The 20,440-nt window shown below is 41.6% G+C and overlaps 1 protein-coding gene across 1 annotated transcript in view; it reads left to right on the top strand.

Annotated features, from left to right (window-relative positions):
- The first annotated feature begins 1,833 nt into the window (after nt 1-1,833).
- rasef (RAS and EF-hand domain containing) overlaps nt 1,834-20,440 on the top strand; it is a 75,011-nt gene continuing 56,404 nt past the window's right edge. Inside the window, exons 1-2 of the mRNA XM_041186524.1 lie at nt 1,834-2,132; nt 16,114-16,260. Of these exons, the coding sequence (XP_041042458.1) occupies nt 1,834-2,132; nt 16,114-16,260 (446 nt within the window). The remainder of the gene's footprint in view (nt 2,133-16,113; nt 16,261-20,440) is intronic.

The raw sequence follows: 20,440 nt of genomic DNA, 5'->3' as shown, positions 1-20,440 counted from the left end.
TCACTTGCATTTCCCCCAACTTAGTCTACTGCATTCGTTGCTCCCAATGTGGTCTCCTCTACATTGGAGAGACCAAACGTAAACTGGGCGACCGCTTTGCAGAACACCTGCGGTCTGTCCGCAAGAATGACCCAAACCTCCCTGTCGCTTGCCATTTTAACACTCCACCCTGCTCTCTTGCCCACATGTCTGTCCTTGGCTTGCTACATTGTTCCAGTGAAGCCCAACGCAAACTGGAGGAACAACACCTCATCTTCCGACTAGGGACTTTACAGCCTTCCGGACTGAATATTGAATTCAACAACTTTAGGTCGTGAGTCCCCTCCCCCATCCCCACCCCCTTTCTGTTTCCCCCTTCTCTTTTTTTTTTCCCAATAAATTATAAAGATTTTCCTTTTCCCACCTATTTCCATTATATAAAAAAAAAACCCACTAGAGCTATACCTTGAGTGCCCTACCATCCATTCTTAATTAGCACATTCGTTTAGATAATATCACCAACTTTATCTTTAACACCTATGTGTTCTATTGTACTATTGTTGTTGACATCTTTTGATGATCTGCTTCTATCACTGCTTGTTTGTCGCTACAACCACACCAACCCCCTCCACCTCTCTGTCTCTCTATCTCTCCGCCCCCCACACACACACCTTAAACCAGCTTATATTTCAGCTCTTTCCTGGACTCGAACTCAAGTTCTGTCGAAGGGTCATGAGGACTCGAAACGTCAACTCTTTTCTTCTCCGCCGATGCTGCCAGACCTGCTGAGTTTTTCCAGGTAATTCTGTTTTTGTTTTGGATTTCCAGCATCCGCAGTTTTTTTGTTTTTATCTCTGACTTCTGTTTCCCCGTCCCCGCAACAAAAGTCCAGCCCGTGTTGATCCACATTTAGTGTCGGGAGAGTTGTAGTGAGGCTGCGGGGGGGGTGTCTGCTAGATATCCTCTAAACACATCTAACTTTGAGATTGATGTACATTGAAAGAGTTCACAATTTCAAAACGGAGCGATTCCACTCTTATGACACTTGGCACTTTATTGGAGATTATACCAACATCGTTTTTAATTTAACGATATCGCCAGTTTTTGGAGCGAGTTTTCTACCGGGGCGGTGTCTACAGTGCCTGGCTGGAATACAACCAGTCCTTCAAACGTTCTTGGTGGCTAATATCAGCGGAACATTTCTGACTCGTGGAAACGAAATCGCCCCTGGTTTAGGAGCAGACCCGGCTCGGGACTGGGACACACTGTGGGTCTGTTTAAAATGAAGTGAGCCTGTGTTTTCCACTTGATCCACCTGGCGACCTCTCCCAAATTTGCATAGCGTCCACCTTTCCGGTCAATAACGTGGGCAGGTTTAATGCTGCACGCAGAAAGAGAGAGAGAGCGAGAAACTTGAAACAACTAATAGCGAGAAGTCCGGCTGTAAGGCTGACGTCAAGAGGGACTGCCACCTCCTGCTTTTAACAGCTGACTGAGGGAGTGAGAGTGAGCCAGGTGTCTCCCAGCTCCGGATTATCGCACCGTATGGGACCAGCCCACTGAGGAGGGAGCCGGGAGCAGAGGCAGAGACACAGCTCACATTCCGCAACGGTGACTTTACCGAGCACTTCACTGTATTTGCCTTGCAAACCTGACCCAAAGTAAAATGGGAAGAGGTGCGTGAATGAGAGAGGGGTGTGTTACTGACGGACAGTTTGGGTCAACACGGATCCATCGTGTCACAGCATCTTTTGCATCAAGGGAGGTGCCGAAGGGGAGGGAGCTGATCTGGTTGGACTTTCGTTTTGGATCTTATTTCCACCCCCCCCCCCCCCCCCAAACTCCTCTTTCCGGATGGAAAAAGAGGAGACGAGACTACGCGCCCTCTTCCACGCCTGCGATACTAACCGTTCCGGCCGCATCGAGTATGATGAATTTTTCACAGTCTGCCGGGAGCTACAAGTACGGGAGTCCCAGATCGGAGTGATCTTTCACAAACTCGACTCCAACAGGGACGGCTCCATCAACTTCCGCGAGTTCACCGAAGGGTTTCAAGAAGTTTCCGAGATGATCAACTTCGAGGCTTTGGGTACTGAGCCTGACTGGGACGAATTCCAGCAAAGACTGGGCGACGAAGCCAGGTTCATTCCAAGGTGAAACCTAACCCAGATATGTATTTGACTTCGACGGAGGTGTCTTTAAAAACGTACCGTGATGAAGTGTTTTAGGATTTATTGGTCGACACTGCTTTTTTCTTTAAGAAAAAAAGTTTGCAATTCGAAAGGTGAACTGGCGGTGCTGTGAATTCAAGGTGCTGGGGTGTGTGAGTACCTCACCTGGGCTTGCAGGAGTCAATCTTTCCCCTATTCCCAAATTTCTGAAGCGCCTTTAGCCCGCCTCACAGCCCAGGTGTGGAGTGGAGTGCTGTGGAGACCCGCGCCATTGCATAGGGTTTAGTGTGTGTTCGGCCAAATACACTGACAACCCCCTCCCTCTCTCTCTGCCTAGCTCAATTCTACTGAGCAGGGAGTCACATGCCGGCGCAAACAGATTTTAAACAAGTCACCGGAGAAACAGCAAAATCCACTTTGTTTGTATTTTATGGGAATGCGGGAAGGCTGCAGTTGACTGGTTTGAGAGAAAATAATGAGAGCTTTAGACTGCCCAGAGCGTGCTTGTGGACTGATAGTCGCAGTTCCGCAGCACAAAATAGCGAGTCTGTTAACGAGAAGAACCTGACTTGAGTTAGTTTGAATTTTGATTTGGAAAACACTAATTTGATCGAAAGTCCGGGTTGTGGACAGGAGCATGTTTGTTCAGTCGCTGTTGTTCTTGTGAACACCACTGCCTCGAAAATAGGTTTTTTCTGGTGTTAACAAAAACGCTAAAAAAAACTGAGCCGGTCTGACAGTGTCTGTGGAGAGATAGACAGTTAACGTTTCGAGTCCGTATGGACTTCTCTTCAGGTGTAGGGGACAATCGAGGTTTTATCGTCTCCCTTAAAATAATCCAGGATGCTGTTTCGCCTTTCCCAATAAATCCCAGGAGACTAGTTTCACGGCATACGAATAAATTGACCCGAATTCAGCAGTCAGCTGGAGAGCGGTTTGTTTTGTACGGTGGACACGGAAAACTACAATTAAGTGTTTTCAGCCGCTGAGCAGATTGTTTGTTTGGGCACCTCAGTGGGAGGAGGGCTTGGTACAGCCGTATGTGAGGAAAGCTGCTGAGAGAAGGGATCTGCCGGGACAATAAACTACCATAAACTCCGGCTTCCCACTTGCCCCCGTGTTTGTACACGTAGCTATAGCGCAGAGTGGCGGATATATTGCACCAGTGTTCATAGAAGGATGTAAAGATAAGCCCAGTAACTACAGGCCAGTCAATTTAACCTCAGTGCTGGGGAAGTTTACAGAAAGTATAATTGGGTTAAAATTCATTGTCACTTGGGCAAATGCAGGCTAATTAAGGGAGGTCAGCACAGATTTGTTAATCGTAAATCATGTTTAACTAATTTGTTTGAATTTTTTGAGGTAGCAGAGAGCATTGATGAGGGTAATGCTGTAGATGTGATGCACATGGGTCCAAAAGGCATTTGGTATGTGTCGCCAACAGACATAAGCAAAATTAGAGCTCAATTAAGGATTATGGATAGTAGCAGCATGGATACAAAATTGGCTGAATGACAGGAAACAGAGAGTAGTGGTTAATTAATGATTTTTGGACTGGAGGAATGTTTTTATAGTGAAGTTCTCCAGGGGTTGGAGAAAGACTCTCAAGAATGGTTCCAGCATAAGGAACCTCAGTAACATAGAAAGATTGAAGAAGTTGGGACTGTTTTCCTTGGAGAAGAGAAGGCTGAGATGAGGTATGACAGAGGTATTCGATATCATGAGGGGTCTAGACAGAATGGAAAGAGAGAAACTGTTTCCATTAGTGGAAGGATCAATAACCAGAGGGCACAGATTTAAGGTAATTAACAAAAGAAACAACTGGGATGTGAAACTTTTTCATGCGAGTAGTTGGGATCTGAAATACATTGCCTGAGAATCTGGTGGAGGCAGGTTCAATCAAGGCACTTGAGGGAATTGGATTGTTATCTGAAGAGGAATATTGTGCAGGGCTACAGGTAAAAGGTAGGGAATGGTACGAGGTGACTTGCTCTTTCAAAGAGCCAGCTCTAATATGGGGGGTTGAATGGCCTCTTGTGTTGTAACCATTCTGTGATCTGTTGATTCTGTGATATGAGTGGGAGGAAGCTGCATTTTGTGGGCTGATTGGGGGCAGGGTGGGTCTCAGGCCACCTGTCGGAGAACTAGCAGAGAACCAGAATGTCAGTTACAGAGGGGCAGTGTGATGAAATCAAGTGCCCTTCAGGCACTTAAGTGGCTACCATCAGGCCTCCCTCTTGATTGAGGTTCCTGGCAATGGAAGTCCCACCGCCAAGAATTGCCAGCCAATCAGAGGCTAGTAGCTACTCATTGCCATCAGCCCCTGCTGCAGTGGTGTATCTGGCAGCAGTATACACACCATAGGCCCAGGAACATCACAGGACTCCAGATCAAAGGTGGATGAAGATGGGATGGGGTTGTGGGTGGGGCAGGGAGTTTGGAGGGAAGGGCATCAGGTTGACTTTTAGTTTTAAACCCCCCCCCCCCATTCCCAATGCCTGGTGCCCCAGTCAGGGCACAGGAAAGCTGTTTGGCTCACATTAAATCTCTGAGGCATCACTAAATTGTGGTGGCCTCAGGGATAATGGGTATCAATTGGCTCATTAATGAGCCTAATTGAGATCCTGCTGCTTCCAGCCAGGAAATCTCAGTCAGCTCCTTCTACCTTCTGACTTAAATTGGGCGAGGTTCTTCTGCCATCAGGAAGGAGAGTGACGCGGGGCCTCTCTGGCAATTCAGTGGGCCTGGCTACTATTGCGACAGGTTGCATTAAATCCAGCACAGTGTCTCGGGGTTTATCGTATTGCTATGTCCCCAGATGTGGTTTTTTTTTTACATAAACACTTTGAAGAGATACTCTAATGTCCGAAGATATACTTTACACCAATTTTTCAGCTAATTCTGAGAAAACTGGCATAAAATGGATGGTTTGGGTTGGGGGGAATGGAGAAATGCATGCAGTTTAAAGGGATAGATTTAATGTACCACATGTTTGTATATAAACTGAGTGCACCAATGATTAGGTTTCTGTTAGCAATGTGTAAAAAGAAAGATATTTGGGTACTTTCAGCACATAGCCAATAATTTCTATAGTTTAAGCTGACCTTCCAGAAGATTGGGGAACTCCTGTGCAAATTCTGCCTCTAGGTGTCTGAGTGCCTTCTGTAGGTAAACATTTATTAAATGCTGTGCTATATTAAAATTACTTGACTTGCATGTTACCTTTTATTCCCTGCCAAGAGCCACTCAAGGTTAGGTAACGATAAAAAATTTTCCATGATTATTTCAGTATTTTGTCAGCCAATAATCAAATGTCTGCTGGAGGTGTGCATTTTTGTCTTTTGACTTTTGCCACTGGTTCATCACTACAATCTGAAATAAAGCTGCTTTCATACTTCACAAATAACCAAACTGCTAGTTAATCCTTAGATATGTGAACATTTTCATTCTGTCATCTGAGTTGTTGAAATGTTACCGCTGGCTGTCAAATTTTCAAAGTAAAGTTCAGAGACTGGTTTGAATATTCTCAATGGCAAAGTACTCCAAAGAAAGTGTGATCATTTTGCTGGCGTCAGACTGTCAGCTACTTTTGGGAGAGAATTTTACCCCCATGGAGGGGTGGTGCTGGGGAACGCAGACCTGATTGGGTCTGCCCAGCATGACGAGCACCTGGAAGCACTGTGCGCTCCCTGTGCGGGCAGGGGTGGGGGGTTCCCTGAGTCGGGAGTGTGCTCTTTCGTGCATGCCCTTGAAAGAGCACAGAAATCTCCCTGAGGTACAGAGCATGCCTCAAGGAGATAAGTTTTTTCTTTATTAAAATTTTTAAGACATGTCCCTTCATGTGACAATGTCACATGAGCTGAGACATGTCAATGAACTTTAATGGAAACATTTATTAAATTAATAAAGCCTTCATGAGCCCATGGATGAGGTTCCATGAAAAATATGAAGGCCGCCTGGGCTCTTCGTCTGCCCGTCAACCTTAAGGTTGGATGGGCAGCTTGCTCAATAGGGTTAATTAATGGCCTTAACAGGCCTCTGACAGTTTGGCCCACTGAACTGAAAATCTAAGTGACGCGCGGTGAAGTTGGGACGCACGCCCGACATCACCCCACGTCATGTTACACCTCGGCGAGCGGGCCCTGACCCTGCTTACTGAGCTGAAGATTCAGCCTTGATATCCTCTAGTGACCTCTTGTTTCAGTTGAATTGTATATGTAGGTGCGTGTGTGGAAAAGAGAACTTCAGTTACATCAGTGGACAGTTAGAATTTACTCCTGTGTTTCCCCCCTATTGGTAGTTAGAAGGTCCCTACAGCATAAAGCTCCCCTTCACTGCCATTGATAGTGCAATGTGAATGCCTGGTGCAGGCCTTAGCGAATCAATTGGCACAGCTCCAATGTGACATCCTTTCTGATCCTAAACCATTACACACAGTCTTTCAATTGCCTTTGATTAAACTGTATTTTAGAGTAGTTTGTTTAGTTAAGTTGTGTTCCCGTGCCAACCAGTGATTTAAAGCTGGCTTGCCCTGCAGCAGTCTCACTCCAGCATGATATAACTGGCAATGACGTCTGCACAAATTCCACAGAATGGGGTAGAGTTGCATGAAGGTTATGTTGTTGGAATATGAGTTCAAATCCCAGTATGGCAACTGGGGAATTTAAATTCAGTTAATAAAATAAATCTGGAATAAAAGAAACTAGTATCCTTAATGGTAATTGTGAAACTACCAGATTTAGTAAAACCCCATTGGGTTTGTTAATGTCGTTTAGGGAAGGAAATCTGTTGTCTTTACCAAAATGCCCTCTAATTTCTTTTATGAGGTGTGCAGGTGATTTACTTAAGTGCGCAGCTGACTTCTGGATGGGGACTTATGCGGTGCTGCGCAGCTTACAGGGAGCTTTGGTCCTCACCAGGTCCAGCCTGTATGTGACTCCAGACCCACAGCAATGAGTGATTCTCAACTGCCTTCTGAAATGGCCTAGCCAGCCATTCAGTTGTATTCAAGAAGGTACCTCACCATCACCTTCTCAAGGGCAATTGGGAATGGGCAATAAATGCTGAGTTCACCAGTCACATCCTGTAAATGAATCAAAGATAATAGAATCCATTGCACAATTTGTTTGTGGCAGTGCTATCCTAACACATGCAACACTTGCACTCCATTCTTACAGCTAACCTGACAAGGGAATGTACACACTTTCCCTAAATATACCCACAGAGGAAACCTGTTCATATCTCAACTGTTCAACAAGCTGTTCACAGCCATTTTAAGACATTTCCCGATACTCAATACATCCATTTTAACAAAAACTAGTTGAATAATGGAAGATAATTGTATCATTGATTTTCCATTCCAGATTAGTCACATATACTCTTCTTCATTAAACTTTACATAAAGGAAGCGTTGAAGGATGTTTCCCTGGGTTTGCACCCAAGTCCACCAGATCAAATGGGTGCAATAGACATTGGAAAACTGGGTGGATCTGATTGCACACCTCTAAAATAACCATTTCAATCTTACTTCCGCTTAAATTAAAGGAAGATGTAATCTCCGGTACAACCCAACTCTCAAAGTTTCCAGATATTTGTTGAGCCCAGGTAATCTAGTGTACTTGGGCATACAAGTACCTCTATAGCACAGTATTTGAAAATACAGGACCTTACTGAAAGCAATTGTTTGCAAACCTGTTAAAACTCATAAAAGCTGTACTGCACATTGTTAACTAATGATGATGAACAGTAAGCTTTGACGACATTACCTCACAGAGCACCCATTCATTGTGGTGTCAAATTTTTGAATCCTGTGAATTTACTAACGGGTTGTATTGCTCAAAGCTCACTGTCATGTGAGCTTTACTATCATATGTTTTTTAAAGAGTTCTCAAAATTTGCACTCGCATATGTATTTTGTGAAGCCATTCATTATACATTGCTTGAAGGAAGAGCAATTTGAGGAATCCTAGTTTCTTTCCATGATTGTGTTCGTGAGTCAAGGTTATTTTGTTTCATGTTCTGGGGATCAGTTAACTTGGGATGGGTGGGGTTGAGTGATCATGTCTGTTGGGGCTGTTGTCCTTCACGGCCAGTAATCTCTGTGCTGGGGTCATTTTTGTTCTGAATGAGCCTCCGTTTAGTGGTGATTATCATCAAGTTAAAGATAGAAAATGCCCACCAGCTGTTAATTTGATTAATGGGTGTTAAAGTAAAGAAATAATAGTGGAAAGAACCTTATAGTTGCCAAACAGGAAACTATATCTGAAAGTGAAAAAACAAAAACAGAATTACCTGGAAAAACTCAGCAGGTCTGGCAGCATCGGCGGAGAAGAAAAAAGTTGACGTTTCGAGTCCTCATGACCCTTCGACAGAACTTGATATCTGAAAGTGACCTGACTGACGTCCAACCTTGAGTGGCTCCAGGTGGGAAATGACAATACAAGTCAGTAAGTCTGTGCATAGCATTGGAGTTAACAGATTTTCCTACAAAAAAAGCACTGAGGCGTACTCAGTGGAAAGAACCACCATAGCTTCTAGGCACATGGGCTAAATCTTCATCTTTAGTGCTCCTGGCACAAACATTAGCTTGAGCGCAGAACAGGATTAGGCAAGGGAGTGATTTTCAAATTGCCTGTAAACTGTAATTGTGTCACTTCCTACTACAGCCTAAGGGGAACTTGTTAGAAAATTACATTTTATACTTGACTAATTGTAATTGTTCAATATGATGAAGTGGGGGCAGGAGAATTACTTGTGCACTAGCAGAAGATTTACAACTATTGTTTGACTGATTCTTGGAATTTTCTTATGGACATTGTCTTTTTTCTTTGAAGAGTCTAGAGACTAATGGCCCATTCTCAAAGGCTGTTGGAAACTTGGGGGAAATGCTGATTCCTCAGAAATTGCCATTGCAGATTAGTAATCCACTGCTAAATGTTTTTAATGAATTTTCTGAATGATTTTGGTTTTGTAAATTTGTGTACTACTTCAAGGCACAATGCAAAACTGTTTTATTTTACTTTCAACAACAACAATTTATATTTATACAGTGCCTTTAACTTCATAAAACATCCCAAGCTGCTTCACAGGGATATTATAAAATAAAATACGACACTGAGCCGCATAAGGAGATCATCAAAAGTTGGGTTGAAGAGGTGGGTTTTAAGAAGTGCCTTAAAGAAGGGAAGTGAGGTAGAGTTGTAGGATGGGTATTCCAGAGCTTGGAGCCTAGGCAACTAAAGACACAGCCACCATTAGTGAAGTGATTAAAATCACGAATGCTCAAGAGGCCAGAATTAGAGAAGCAGTGATATCTTGGAGGATTGTGGTGGGGCTGGAGGAGATTCCAGAGATGAGAGAGAGCGAGGCCGTGGAACAATTTGAAAACAAGGATGAGAATTTTAAGATCTAGATATTGCTTTACTGGGAGCCATTTAAGTCAATGAACACTGGGGTGATAGGTGAATGGGATTGGTGTGATTTAAGACACAGGTAGCAGAGTGTCGGATGACCTCAAGTTTACAGAGGGTAGATTGTGGGTGACCAACCAGGAGTGTGTTGGAAATGTCAAGTCCAGAGGTAACAAAGATATGAATGAGAATTACAGCAGCAGATGAGCTGAGACGGGTGAAGTCAGACCATGTTACAGAGGTGGAAATGGCTGGTCTAAGTGATGGTATAAATATGAGGTCAGAAACTCAACTTGGGTCAAATATGACACCAAGGTTATGAACAGACTGGTTTAATCTCAGACTGTTGTCAGAGAGAGGAATGGAGTGGGTAGCGAGGGAACAGAATTTGGAGAGGGGACTGAAAACATTGGCTTCAGTCTTCCTAATGTTTAATTGGAGGAAATTTCTGCGCATCCAGTACTGGAAGTTAGATAAGCAGTCTGGTAATTTAGCAACAGTGGAGGAATTGCAAGAGGTAAGGGTGAGGTAGAGTTGTGTGTTATTCGTGCACATGTGAAAACTAATGCTGTGCCTTCGGATGATTTGGCTGAAGGGCAGTATGTAAATGAGAAATAGGAGGTGGCCAAGGATAGACCCTTGGGGGACGCCAAAGGTAATGATGTAGGAGCAGGAAGAGAAACGATTGCAAGTGATATGCAGATTATGATCAGATTGATAAGAATGGAAACAGATGAAAGCAGTCCCACCGAGCTGAACGACAGGTGGTGCGGAGGCATTGAGGAGGATGGTGTGGTTAACTGTGTCAAAGGCTGTAGAGAGGTCAAGAAAGGTGAGGACGTACATTTGTTACAGTTACATAGGATATCATTTTTGTGACTTTGATAAGAGCTATTTTGGTGTTGTGGTAGGGATGGAAACCTAATTGGGGGTTTCAAACATGGAGTTCTGGGCAAGATACGAACAGATCTGAAATGGTCCACTTTTAAGGACTTCTTGCATTTTAGTCATAGGAATTCTTTACTTATTGTTGCGCACCATTTTTCAACAGCGAATCTATCTTGTGAGTTCTGTTTAAGGAGCCCTGGAAACAGTGAAATTTTAAAGAAAACTCCTAGCTCTGGTCTGGATCTTAATATATGAAAACGCACTTTAAAATGTTTAACATTGCAGATGAGGAAAAAGACTGAGCTATTTGTATGATTACTGATGACATATTTACTTTTCTGTGCATCTATTTGATATGTTGCACTGTAGTTATTATTTCACCCACAATGAGTAATAGCTGGAAATCACTATACCCTCAAAACAGGGACTTTCACTGTTCAAAGCTGTGAAAATCCTGCTCATTATTAGCATTTCTATTATCCCTTTATTTTTCTAAAGTTTCAAACTATTTCACTAAATCTCCATTTATGAATTATATTTTACACATTTCTTTACTCCTAATTGTTTAGTACTGGGATACAAATTATATTTGGTAGCCTCCAATTAAAGACTGGTACTTTTAAATGAAGAGTGTTGTTGATGGTAAGTTCATTGGGGGGGACATTCTAATAATTGACTACATTCTCTTTAATGCAAAACACCCATGCCTGGAAATTCCTCAGAGCTTCTGCTGATCGTTTGCAGTAACTTTAGAAGATCAGTGAAAATTGTGGAGGAATGGTTAAAATGGCCATTTTTCTCAGGCTTTCCTGAAGTTCCAGGAGAATATCAGGGAGAACCTCCATGGAAATTCTTCCCCTAATCCCTCCCAACTCTCCAATTCCCACAGCATCAAGGACCCACCCCTTTGTTGGTACTGAAAACGGCCAGATTCCATGCCTTCTCAGCCTAACTAGTAAATGTATTGTGCTAGATCCAGGGCTTACATGAATGATTGCTTAAAGTAAGTGCAAGGTGTAACATTATGTTCATTAGAGTTGGGCATTAAAATAATGTGGCCAGAATTTTCGGCGTCCCCACTCGCTGAGGCTTAAAATGATTCAGGGTAACGTCGGGCATGGATCCCGACGTCACCACATGTCATTTAGATTTTCAGCTGCGTGTCCGCCGAACTGTCAAAGGCCTATTAAGGCCATTTAAATATCAATTAAAATTATTAACTGAGCTGCCCGCCCAACCTTAAGGCAATGAGCCCAGGCGGCCTTCGCATTTTTCATGGAACCTCATTCACGGGCAGGATGAGGTTTCATGAAGGGTTTATAAGTTAAATGTTCCTTGACATGTCCCAGCTCATGTGACACTGTCACATGAGGGGACATGTCTTAAAATATTTTCTTTATTAAATATTGTTAAACCTTAAACTAATCTCCCTGAGGCACAGAAGTGCTTCGGAGATTTATGCACTTTTTGCGCGCATGTTTGAAAGAGCACAGGCCCTGACTCGGAATCCCAAACACCCCCTCCCCGGCACAGCACTTGGAGGCGCACGTCATGCTGGACAGACCTTAATAGGCCTGCCCACATAAAATGGTGGCAGGGAGCCGATTGGGTTTGTGTCCGCCCCTGCACAACACCGCCCCCCCCCACCCTCCCGGCCTGCCCGAAGTTCTCCCCTGTGAATGGTAAGATTAAGAGTTTGTGTCTGGATTTGGATTTAGTTCATATTATGCACTCTGCTATTCTATATTTTTCACTGAAATAATCAGACTTACACCTGCTTCTGAATAGGTGTTAGAAATAAAATCTTCACTAACTTGCAACAATACCCACTGTAAAAAGTGACCAACATTTTGCAGAACTACTGAAAATAAGGCTTGTTATCATGGTGTCTTTTGCTGTTTGGATGGTCATACTTAATTTGGCTGCCAACAAGAGGAATTTTTTTTTTTGTGTAGAACTATCCAGTTGATTCTTACTGATTATTTCAATCAGATTACTGACTCCATGGTTCTGGACCATGAAATACACACAAGGATGATGGGAATAATCTCTGATTGTATGATGTATAGTGGTTGAGGACAAGGATGCTCCCCTTGTGTCTACAGGGAAAACAGTCACTGCGTTGAAATACCTATTACACCAAGTAGTGATGGAAGTATTTAATTTACTAAATATTAACTTGACATTGATATTTCAGACTTTGAAAAACTAGTGTTACAATAACGTGGCATCAGAATACCATGTTGCACAACAATTCGCAGATACAGAACTAAATTTCATAAAAATTCAAAAAATGGAATAAAGGGTGTTTGCATCCATACTTGTTGCTTTACTGATAAACACATTTCTGTGCTGTTTTTATAGTCTGCCAAAAGCATAGCAATGTAGAGTGTGAATGTCAGTACTGCGATCTGTTGTTACCTCAACTATTGAGGATAAATTGTCCTGAATATTTTGTTAATTTTCTACTTTTTGTTGGAAAGATTTTCATCAGTAAGCCCTTCAAAAATCAGTTATAGAAATTATAATTAACTTCAACAGCGCATCCTGTGGAGGAGCAAGAGTGTCACTGACAACAAATTCTTGATTTCCTCATTTAACTGTGCATGTGTCAATGCCAGAAGTGGCTGTTCATTTCACACAATAATGATGCAAACACTGATAGTTTTGCCATCTTTACATCTGCAAAATCTGGACAGAATGACCTCAAAGTGTCGCTGTGGCTGACAGTTATGGTTCCAATTTAACATTAAATGAAATATAGTAAGAATCCCAAAATGATTCAGCATCAAAATTGGCATTAATTCAGTTCCTTCACACTATCAGAGGCAGTAACTCAACCAGTATTCTGAAGATGTCTGAAATGGAAAGAACATTACTAAATTGGCATCCTCACAGATGGAAATTTTAGAAACCACATGATTTGACATGAGCTTCCACTTTTTATGCTGTTACTCGCTGTAGAAACTTTTGAAAAGTTATGCCTTCTTGAATGAGTTATAATTGGGTTTTTAAACCATGTACTAAGTTATAATTATTGCTGAACAATTTTTCTGGCCCTGAACTACTGAATCTGTATTTACGGGATGTAAATTCTTTTCATTATAAAAATTCCATAGATATTTTGAACAATTTATTGTTTTTCAGTTTGTTTATGATATTTAGCTTCTACCTTAATCCTATGTGTAAGTTCCAATCTTTAGTCAGCCCCTGTAAAATTATTAAAAAATATGAAGGATAATCTGTGTTTTTTACTTTCTGGTTTTGTGTGTGAGAATTCATCAATGTGATTGGCTGCTTATCCTGTATGATTCCATTATTCCTGGATGCTGGAGGTCCCCTGTAGCTGATGGTGGGAATTAAATTAATGTTGGGAAGGGGTGAAATCAGAGCTGAACCACAGTGATCACTAGATTTTTGTGGCCAACTATCTTCACAGTCAGCGACAAGCACTGTCACTTGGCTGCTGACTGAATTCACCAGAATCCGGAACCTTTGTTATCTCTCTCTGTTTAAATTTATAAAGAAGTATTGCCAACATCTACAGAGTGGATAGAACAAAACCAGGTGAATGTTTCCGTGTATCTGTTTTCAGCAGGTACTGGAATTTAGCCATACAGATCTTTGCTTGTTCTAGGCTAATTGATCTTAAATAGGTACCACAATTAATCTCAGTTTCCTTAGGATAGAGTGCAGAGAGTCAGCCAGAATCCACTTTCTGTTTGTCAGTTTGATTAGCTGTTCCAATTAGGTATTGATCCAAACTAGGGCTTTTAATATTTGCATATGAGATGTTACCCATGCTGGAAAATGTGTGTGTGAATTGGATGAGGACAGATTCAGCTCAACTATGACACCCTATGGCAGATGGCTTGCAGACACAGTCTGCAGACACTGTCCATGCTCACCTGAAAAATAACAGCTTGATCAAAGTACAAGAGAGCCACAACTGCACAGGAAACTACATTGCTGCATAGATCGTTGCATTTAAGAGAAGGAGGAGGAAAATCTGGAGGTGTCAAAAAAAAAACCTAAAAACATTTCCATAAACCCTTTTCAGGTTTGTAAAAAAGCTCTTGTCCTTTGAAGATGAAATAAGGAATTCAATCAAAGTGAGTTCAATCATTCGTTACATGAGGCAATACATCTAACTTTCATTTTAGGCACATCTTTCGTGGTGACAATTGGTAACTAAAATCTACTAAACCTTTACAAAGCAATGGCAGACTAACATTAAACCTTTACAAACTAACATTAAACCTTTACAAACTAACATTAAACCTTTACAAACTAACATTAAACCTTTACAAACTAACATTAAACCTTTACAAACTAACATTAAACCTTTACAAAGCAATGGCAGACTAACATTAAAGTTGGGGTAAATCTCATTGTTTTCAACAGCCTCAAATTCATTGCATTGCCTTTTAAGTGAGATTTTTAAGGTAAATTTTGTGAAGCTCTATTCCAGTATAAACCCTTGCTTGTGGGGAGCACAGATTGGAGAATTAGGTGTTGGGTGTTTGGGTACCTTTATATGCAATGCTACTGATGTTTTGGTGATTTATTTTTAAGACAGGATCATCTGGATTGCTGCATGTTGATCATACTAATCGTTGGTCCCAATTCTAAAATATGTGGTCTTGTCAAGCGAGTCTCCGTTACAAAGTTTGCCCTCAAGTTTTTGGACGAGGCATATCAAAGAATCATTGATTTGTGGAAAAATAGCTAATAACTAAGGAACATAATATCCGTTTTCACTGTAAGCTCTCCAAGCTGAGCTCTGAATTGGCACAACTGTTAAACAGATCTCCAAAGAGGTCGACTAGAAGCTGGGTCCAATATATTTCCCTTGTAAATTGTCAGTGAATACCTGACTTGAATTTCCCGCCAACTGCCACATCCCTGTCCACCCTCTACCAATGTGATCTTTTCTTTTCACTACCTTTTTCCCTATCAGAATATATGCTACTGGAAGGTTCAAGAATTCTGCTGTGTAGAATATTCAAACAGAATCGTAAGCACAGAGCTATCCAGCATCACAGATTAGTCCTGCTAGTCTGTGTTTATATTTCCATGGCGAGCATGTTAACGATGCCAGGTTGTGGAACTTGATCCGATGGAAAGCAGTTTGGATTGAAATACCCTTGTTCTTTTTAACACCTTTTCCGTCTTATTAATTGTTAACATATAACATGATTTCATTTGCTAAGTTTAAAGTTTGTGTCAAGGCATGGGTGTTAGCTGCTCAGCATGATTCCTCCAAATGTTGGACATAAAGCAGAAATTCCTTAGGAGATTCATACATAGGTTTAGTAGATTTGAGTTACCAATTGTCACCACAAAAGATGTGCCTAAAATGAAAGTTAGATGTATTGCCTCATGTAACGAATGATTGAAATCACTTTGATTGAATTTCTTATTTCATCTTCAAAGGACAAGAGCTTTTTACAAACCTGTAAAGGGTTTATGGAAATGTTTTTAGTTTTTTTTTGATCCCTCCAGATTTTCCTCTTTCTTCTCTTAAAAGGGATCCCAAATGCTGCTGAAATATCTGAAATGTGCAGGGCCAGAATGCAGATCACTGTGACTAGATTACCATCTGACAGTATTTAGGTGATGCTGATTATTACGCCTCATCTTTCATTTATTGTGTTTCCAAACAGACCCGCACAGGTTGCTGCTCTTTACCAGAACCTGAAAACAACAGAACCCAGGCTGATTCGTCAATATGAATCTGTGGTCACGAATTTTATTCACGATATTACATTGCAGAATGCAGAGTTGGAAAAACTAGCTCAAACTGTGAAAAGGTAAGAATCATTTATTATTGATTTAATGGGGCAGATTTTTCTCTATTGTGAATGGACCTAAGTGGGAGGTGCATCTAGAGGAAAGGCAGACTGGAAGAATTGCATGTCTAACAGAGCTTTCCTGATTTTCAACCTATTCATTTGAATATTTGGAAAATTGGACAGAATCCATTATGGACACCTGATTCTTGATATTTTTTTCCCTGTGTGTGTTCTGCCTATACAATTATTTATGCCCAAGAACAAAAGAAGAAAATCTGACCCAATTTGTTGCAGAATGAGTAAATAAACTTGTCTTCCAGAGCTTGTAGCATTGGCTCCAGAGACCCAAAGGATCTCTCCTAGTTGTAGTTCTCTTTTATTTGCAACCCTTTGACAAGATCATGATCAGTTGTGGGGGTCAGTTTCCATGTTTATGCTGATGACAGCAAGCTCTAAAATTCCTGTGCACTCATGGTTTTCCCCATCACTGCCTCTCCTGCCACCCCACCCCCTCCCCCTCCCACCTCCCAACTACCTATGTACTGAGATCCAAACTCAAAGGAGCCTCAACCTCCTTAAGAAAAACATTCGAAAGACCAAAGCCATTATCTCAGGCTTCTACCATAACCTCCATACTTTTAGCATTGATTTCATCCCCATCTCTGGTCACTGTCTCAGGCTGAAGCACACCCACCCCCCACCCACACGCCTGATTAAATGCTACCCCCCTCCAAACTCAACAGGGTGAGGACATTAAATTCCACCCAACTATTCCAATGTTTCCTGGCCATTCTCCCATATTCCACCCAACTCAAACTTCAGTCACCTGACCCTAGATTGAAACTCCCTTCCTAAAGCCTTTTATGTCTCCATCTCCCTAAAACCTACCTCTTCAACCAAGCTTTTGGTTATCTGTGCCCTAACATTTCTTTGGTTTTGAGGCTTAGCAAATGTCTATTTTTCTCCTGATAGTGCGTTTCTTGAGAGCCTTTACGTTTTGTTCAACAGTAAAAGTGCTAAAGCACTGTACAAATGCAAGTTGCTATTGTGACCTATATGGATTAACTGGGCCTCAGTTTAATGCCTTAGCTGAATATAAGAAATAGGAGCAAGAGTAGGCCATTTGGCCCCTCAAGCCTGCCCCGCCATTCAATAAGATCATGGTTGATCTGCCCCAGGCCTCAACTCCTCTTTTGCGCTAGCTCCTCATTGCCCTCAACTCCCCGATTATTTCAAAAATCTATCTACCTCTTTAAATACTTTCAGTGATCTCGCCTCTACAGACTTCTGGAGTAGAGAATTCCAGACGTTCACTACCCTCTGAGGGAAGAAATTCCTTTGCATCTCAGTTTTAAACGAGTATCCCCTTATTTTGTAACTATGTCCCCTAGTTCAAGATTCCCTCACTAGTGGAAACATCTTCTCAACATCTACCCTGTCAAGCCTTCTCAGAATCTTGTAGATTTCAATAAGATCACCCCTCATTCTTCTAAACACTAATGAATAAAGGCCTAACCTGTTTAGCCATCCTTGATAAGTCAACCCCTTCATCCCAGGAATCAGCCTAGTGAACCCCTTTTGAACAGCCTCCAATGCCAGTATATCCTTTCTTAAATACGGGGACCAAAACTATGCTCCAGGTGCGGCCTCATCAACACCCTGTGCAGTTGTAACAAGACTTCCCTATTTTAAACTCCAACCCCCTGGCAATACAGACCAAAATTCCATTTGCCTTCTTAATTACTTACCACACCTGCATGCTAACTTTTTGTGTTTCATGCACAAGAACACCCATGCACAAAGTAAGCATCATTGATAATGCAGCATCTCCCATCGTTACTGTGTTGGACTAAACTGCCAGATTATGTGCTTAAGCCCCTGTAGTGTGCCTTGTATCTATAATCTTCTGATTTAGAGGCAAGCGTTCTGTCCGGGAGTTAAACTGGCAGTCTTACTAGGAAATTGTGCTCAAAAGGAGCATGGATCAGCGAATTGGTGCTCCAGTATTTTGGCTCTGCTCCTGATCCGTTGAAGAATGGCTTTCTGCTAGTGGTGTTGGACCAGTGAATATATCCATTAGTTCATTTTAAAAATGTTTATCTTTTCTCCAATCTCCAAGCACATGCAATTTACCCAGCTAAGTTGTTGGTTTGGCAACTTGTCTCACGCTACTTCCAGTCTTGCTTTAGAACTGCTGCTAAGGGATGCCCAGGAATGGTTCAAGGTGATTTGCCATCTATTTTCACACTCTAGTTCTGGGATAGCACCTGCCTTTGGCTAATTTCTTCTTACCGTGAAATGGCTGAGAGATAGAATACCATTTGCGAGGTGTCTCAAATACAAACTCACATCCACCTATTTCATGGTGCAATGCATTGGAATTTGCCACCCTCAGGTACAGTATTTTAATTTAAAAGAAAACTAACAAATGACCTGTTACATATATTTTCGTTTGGATTACACAACTCCTCTAGTTATGAAATAAAGAATCAGTATAATCGCCAAGTCTCTGAATTTGTGACAGCATGAAATGTCTCCATTAAAATCACATCTTGTCATAAGCCACACTTCGTTGTATCGCCTGTTTTGTTGTGACCCATTTTATAAATGGAATGCATTATTAAATGTAAATTTTCCCCTGTGCATAACACACATGATGTCACATCACAGCAAATGTTATGGTGTGGTAAGAAAAGCTATTAATGATCGCACCGTATGTCCTGTAGGTGTTGTGTGTCCGAATTGAAATGATAGTGTTCTGAAAATATTATGCAGGCCTCTTCATTCACTGGAATTTGATCATGCCAGTTTTTGTGTCTATTATATTCAATCTAGTCTACCAAACAGAAGGAGCCTTTGTGTTTGAGCTGCTTTAAATGCCATCAATGTAATTGATATTGATCATTTTTTTTTTTTTAGAAATAACTGTCTGTTCTGGAAGTTTTCAACCTCAATAGTATATGTAATAACAGAGCAATTGATGTCAAATGCCTGCTTTTAACAAAATTGGATAATTTGATTCCACAATTTGGTGACATCATATTAATGCAAACTCCTGTTTCTCCAGTCGACAAAGCCGAGGAGCTTTTTTTACCAACTTGTTATCAAAATGCGTTAACTAGCTTCTCATCACTAATTAGCAAATGAGCCATCCGCTGACACTTGATTGCATTATTTGGTGAACTAGTCAGTGAAAAATAGCTGCTACATACTGGCTGTTTTGATATGGTTGGGACTGATGATGATTAACAATACATTTTGAAATTTGTGAATGAATGAGAGACTGACATATAGCAGTCCATGCACAAAAAGCACAAATATCCATCATGTTAAGAGGTGCAAGTCGTTGCTCTTCACATCAAGACAGCATTTGACTGAATATGGCACCAAAGAGCCTGGCGAAAGTGAGGTCATCTCGAGTCTCAGGCAAAAACCCTCTTAAGGGTTAGAATTATTCCTGACACAAGAAGGTGCATGATTGCCAGAAGCTAATTTCTACAGCCAAGGACTTCTGCCCCAAGACATGCCTCAGGACAAAATTCATGGCCCAACTATCTTTAGTTCCGAAGAAGAGTCATATTGGATTTGAAATGTTAAATCTGTTTCTCTCTCCACAAATGCTGCCAGACCTGCTGAGTTTTTCAGCACTTCTGTTTTTATTTCAGATCTTCAGCACCTGTAATATTTGCTTTTATTTTAACATCTAGGCTACAAACAAGTAGCCTGTTTCCAACCATGTCGCAGCATTGAAACGGCCTATCCAAAATCATAAATAATACCTTCTTTGACTGTGACCAAAATGTATTTTCACTCCTTGTTCTCAACAGCATCTCTGACATGGTAAATCAAACCATCTTCTGATGCCTCTTCTCCATTGTCCAGTTCAATGTGACTGCTCTTGTTTGGTTCCGGACATAGCCAGAGTATCTCCAGCAATAGCTACTCCTCCCAGCCATGGACTATTACCTCTGAAATCCTGCAAGATCTATCCTTGTCCCTTTCCTCATCCTCATCGAAATGCTGCCTCATGATAATTACTCATAGAATTTATGTAGTGTTCCATCTGTACTTTCCAACACCCAGTTCTACCTCTCCTCCATGCCTCCCTCAACTGCTTCGCTGCCTCTGTGTTGTCAGACTGATTTTGCAACCTGTAGTCTTGCAGCAGTTTTCTCCAGTTAAATATTGGGAAGACCAA

This window comes from Carcharodon carcharias, chromosome 4 (genome assembly GCF_017639515.1).
Source record: "Carcharodon carcharias isolate sCarCar2 chromosome 4, sCarCar2.pri, whole genome shotgun sequence".
Taxonomy (NCBI): Eukaryota; Metazoa; Chordata; class Chondrichthyes; order Lamniformes; family Lamnidae; genus Carcharodon; species Carcharodon carcharias.
The sequence above is the reverse complement of the archived record's forward strand: the minus strand, read 5'-3'. Positions and strand labels throughout refer to the sequence as shown.